Source organism: Aplysia californica, unplaced genomic scaffold (genome assembly GCF_000002075.1).
Source record: "Aplysia californica isolate F4 #8 unplaced genomic scaffold, AplCal3.0 scaffold00685, whole genome shotgun sequence".
Classification (NCBI taxonomy): Eukaryota; Metazoa; Mollusca; class Gastropoda; order Aplysiida; family Aplysiidae; genus Aplysia; species Aplysia californica.
This window is the reverse complement of record NW_004797955.1, coordinates 24,657-29,334: the sequence shown is the minus strand read 5'-3', so window position 1 is coordinate 29,334 and position 4,678 is coordinate 24,657. Positions and strand designations below refer to the sequence as shown.

The window sequence follows — 4,678 nt, the reverse complement described above, 5'->3', positions numbered from 1 at the left end:
CAACGGGAGGAAGGAGGGGGGTGGGGTTGGGAGGGGGGATGGATTTATACTCAGGTCATTGGACGCGTGTGTTATACTTAATATTATACTGTCCCCGTGGTTTTAGATCTATGCACCCCGTATACTTTACATGTAGATCTAGATCTAGATCTAGCAAAGTTTGATAATTTCTTTGCATAATTTCTGATATTATTTTCCTTTATCATTCTTTGTTAAAATTAACAGAATCGCATTATTTCACATTGTTGGGCCCAATTTGCAAAATTTCAGAATTTCTTTTTGCCTAGAACCGCGGGGACATGTTATAACTCTCGGAATGAGGGGTGTAGGGGAAGGGTGGGAAGGGAGAAAAACGGGGGGCGGGGGAGAGGAAGGGAGGATTTATACTCAGGTCAGTTATTCTCGTGTGTGTTATAACTCTCGAAATTAGGGGTGTGGGGGAGGAGGGGGAGAGGGGAGGAAGTAAGTTCCCAGGGGCGTGCTCGCTGACCTGGAGCCTGGTCAGTGGACGTCTGTGTGTTGTTAGAGAAGTGTTGCTTTTTTTAAAGGGGGAGGGTATCTATACTCACAAAGGGTAGGGTGGTGGTAGGGAGGTTATGGACTTTATTGTGTTGTAAGTGCTGTAAAACATGACTTGCTAAAACAAACAAAAACGCCATTTCTCTCCCCTCCCTCTCCCCAAACAACCCAAAGGCACAATGGACAGCATCCGATCCGGTCCCTTCGGACAGATCCACCGACCAGACAATTTCATCTTCGGCCAATCAGGGGCAGGCAACAACTGGGCCAAAGGTCATTACACGGAGGGGGCGGAGCTTGTGGACTCTGTGCTTGACGTGGCGCGGAAGGAGGCGGAGTCATGTGACTGCCTGCAGGTAATAATACACTCCTCAACATAATTTAATGACCCCGTCTGCTGGGACATTTCAGTATCCCACTTTCTGCACTTTTTAAGGACCCCGGGCAAGTGTTGAGTTCCTGCGTGCTGTCGGCATCGCTGACCGTTTATGAAGCAACAGCGCCAGAAGAGAGAGAGAGAGAGAGAGAGAGAGAGAGAGAGAGAGAGAGAGAGAGAGAGAGAGAGAGAGAGAGAGAGAAGGAAAGGACCACTTGCAGACACGCTGAGTGGTCTTGTTGGGTCGACCTGCACGTGGACGTGATCCACGCGGGTTGATGGCGCTGCCTCAAGCGGACAATGACAGAGTGTGACACTGCAAGCCTTCTGGCAACTTCTCGGGCTCCAACTCCATCCTGCAACCATGCCATAGCTCTGGCACGGTCAAAGTCTCTCAGATTTCATCATGGTGGTATGTTGATGCGATGCTGGATTTTACACAAATGGCGGATTGCCACCAAAGTGAGCACAGTTCGAGACCGTACGTTCGTTCATGACGTGCACCAGCAATTTTAACTGAGGAATGTCCGTGGTGTCGCACACAAGTCGATAAAAAAAACAGCAAATGTGGTTTAAATTCCCCAAGGATTTTCGTGTTGCAAGTGGTGGTTTTGCCCCTTTAGGAAGCTTTGCAGTACACTTTGGTAACCCATTGACACTTTCAGAGCAAAACAGTTTTGAAGCAATCCTTACTGTCTTTTTTTTCGGACTTAAAAAACATCAGGGCTGTTTGTCAAGGTGGTCCTTAACTAATGTTGAAGTCTGTAGATAGCTTTTGTATAGCACAAATCCCCGCTCAACAGCAAGCTCTATGCGCTTCACAGTCAATACTATTACCCCAGCAGACCTGTGAACATTTTGAAACAAACTCAGCTTCCAGAGAAGCATACAGTTCAAGCAGCCATTTATAGGCGCTAAAACACTAACATACTGACTTTAAGACCTTTCGCTGTCTATGGCCGGGTACCCATTTCCACCTGAGTGAAGTGAGGAAAATCCGTGTAAAGTGTCTTCCCCTAGGACACAACGTCGGGCTCGCGGCTCAAACCCCCGACCCCGCAACCTCACGATTACGAGTCCGGTAGCCTAACCACTAGGCCACGACGCCACAACCTCACGATTTCGAGTCCGGTAGCCTAACCACTCGGCCACGACGCCACAACCTCACGATTTCGAGTCCGGTAGCCTAACCACTCGGCCACGACGCCACAACCTCACGATTTCGAGTCCGGTAGCCTAACCACTCGGCCACGACGCCACACATTATGTCACTGCCGTGTCAAGGCAAAGCGACGTATATGCACTATTTATGATTTAGAGTTACGTCGCGCTGCCATTGGAAATACGGGCATGGCCCTTCAGTTACGTGCGTCTGTTTGTAGAGCAGATACGTCTTCCTGCCTTAGACACAAGGTGCAGAATGGGTATGGGCGTCCATTTAAACGAAGATGCAAAAATTAAAAGATACGTCGATCTGCCTTAGAACGGCTGTAAATTATACCTCTCTTGGTTCTGTCTTCTAGTTTTTGCTTCTTTAGAAGGGCAGAAGATACTCTCTTGTAACACATCTCTAATCTTCGGGACTGATATGACCTTATTGTGTTGCGAGTGTCGTAAAACTAAAACAACCACCCTGTTACCCCCCCCCCCCCCAGGGCTTCCAGCTAGCCCAGTCACTAGGGGGCGGGAGCGGCTCCGGCCTGGGTACTCTCATCATCAGCAAAGTGAGGGAGGAATATCCCGACCGCATCATGACCACCTTCTCCATCGTACCTTCACCCAAAGTAAGTGCCAGTACTACATGTGTGTACTACCTTCCCCCAAAGTAAGTGCCAGTGCTACATGTGTGTACTACCTTCCCCCAAAGTAAGTGCCAGTACTACATGTGTGTACTACCTTCCCCCAAAGTAAGTGCCAGTACTACATGTGTGTACTACCTTCACCCAAAGTAAGTGCCAGTACTACATGTGTGTAGTACCTTCACCCAAAGTAAGTGCCAGTACTACATGTGTGTACTACCTTCACCCAAAGTAAGTGCCAGTATTACATGTGTGTACTACCTTCACCCAAAGTAAGTGCCAGGATATGACGTATGTGGATCCTTACATATTTTTGGGCATATGAAATTATTGGTATCATCTTAAAGGTTGTTTATTTGTCTTGCTTTCGATGATCCATTCATCTTGGATACAAGTCCAGATAATAATATTTCCGATTGAAAGAGGTGGGGGTCGCCTGGTTTCAGAAGTAAAATTAGCCAGAAAATGGTGGCCACATTTTTGTCCGGCCTTGTTTCCTTGGCTGGAGAGTCCGTGGAAACAGAAAAGTTATAATTTTTGTGCTTTTAATCGATGTTTCCAGTAAAAATGTGTAAACTACCGTAATTTTGTCATGAACAGATGGTATAACAGTGGCTATCGGTCTCCCATCAGGATTTTGGAAGCCATTGAATATAATCTAGATTTAATAGTGGTCGCTCGTACGGAAGTCCTCCCTTACAAAGATAAAGAAGAAGAAAAAAGAACAGGACAGCAGGCACAGTTCGACAGATACCTGATTTCGAGTCTTCTGTGTTCGACCTATCCGTGTTATACGCTATGTTACTTTTTAATAACACCTCTGATCTTCAGCACTTATAGGACCTATTTGGTCGCTTTTAAGGACAAGCGGGCTAACCCAGATTTTTGTTTTTTGTTTTTTTGTTTTGGGGGGGGGGGGTCCAGAAATCTTGACCTACACCAAAAGTGGGTATTGCTCTACCTATAGGAGACGTTTGATTTCATTGGTGTGTATATATGTATTTGTTTGTTTATAGAGAAAACTCTTTGTATTTTAAAGAAACTAAACAAGGGGTAAAAACTTTACCTTCGATTTTCTCAAAACATTTTCGTGATAATCCCCTTGTGCTTAAAAAGCGACCATTTAATGTTGCAAGTGGCGAAAAAATTTGACGACAACTATCACCTGTGTGGCATTGGGTGCTCTTGTGTGGTTTGCTTCTTCTTTCCTATGAAACATCTATCATCCTTATCTCCCCTTTTTTACGTTTGTGACTGTCTAGTAACACCTCCAATCTTCGGCAGTAATATGACCTTATTGTCTTGCAAGTGCTGTAAAACACTTACTAAAACTAATCTTCAGCTCTTATGGGACCCATTTAATGTTGCGAGTGCCGTAAAACCTCTACTAAAACTAAACTAAAACTAGGACCTATCAAACGTTGCAAGTGCCGTAAAATTGTGACTACAACTAAACGAAAACTAGGACCTATTTAATGTTGCAAGTGCCGTAAAACAGTGACTACAAGTATTATCTCTATGACCCAGGTATCGGACGTGGTGGTGGAGCCGTACAACGCGACCCTGGCCATGCATCAGCTGGTGGAGAACACAGACATGACCTACATCATCGACAACGAGGCTCTCTACGACATCTGCTTCCGGTAGCCATCTTTGCCCGTCTGTCTGTTAGTCAGTTAGCCTGCTTGTAGTTGTCGTGGGTGGTTGGCGGGTGCTCTGGTGTGGTTTGCTTCTTCTTTCCTCTCAAACATCTATCGTCCTTATCTCTCCTCCTTCTTTTTTATGTTTGTCACTCTCTTGTAACACCTCTAATCTTCTGGCGTTTATATGTCCTTATGCAGTTGCGAGCGCCGTAAAACACTTACTAAAGCTAAAACTTATGAAATAGAATAGAACCGTGTATAAATGACTCTTAAATACAGAAAAGAAACATACACACACACACACACACACACACACACACACACACACACACACACACACA

At 45.5% G+C, this 4,678-nt stretch overlaps 1 protein-coding gene across 1 annotated transcript in view; it reads left to right on the top strand.

Annotated features, from left to right (window-relative positions):
• Window positions 1-487: 487 nt before the first annotated feature.
• The window catches only part of LOC101846533 (tubulin beta-4B chain), a gene marked incomplete at its 5' end in the record, with an annotated part of 8,957 nt that continues 4,766 nt past the window's right edge, over window positions 488-4,678 (top strand). Inside the window, 4 exon segments of the mRNA XM_035972419.1 lie at window positions 488-500; window positions 694-875; window positions 2,551-2,679; window positions 4,222-4,329. Of these exon segments, the coding sequence (XP_035828312.1) occupies window positions 699-875; window positions 2,551-2,679; window positions 4,222-4,329 (414 nt within the window).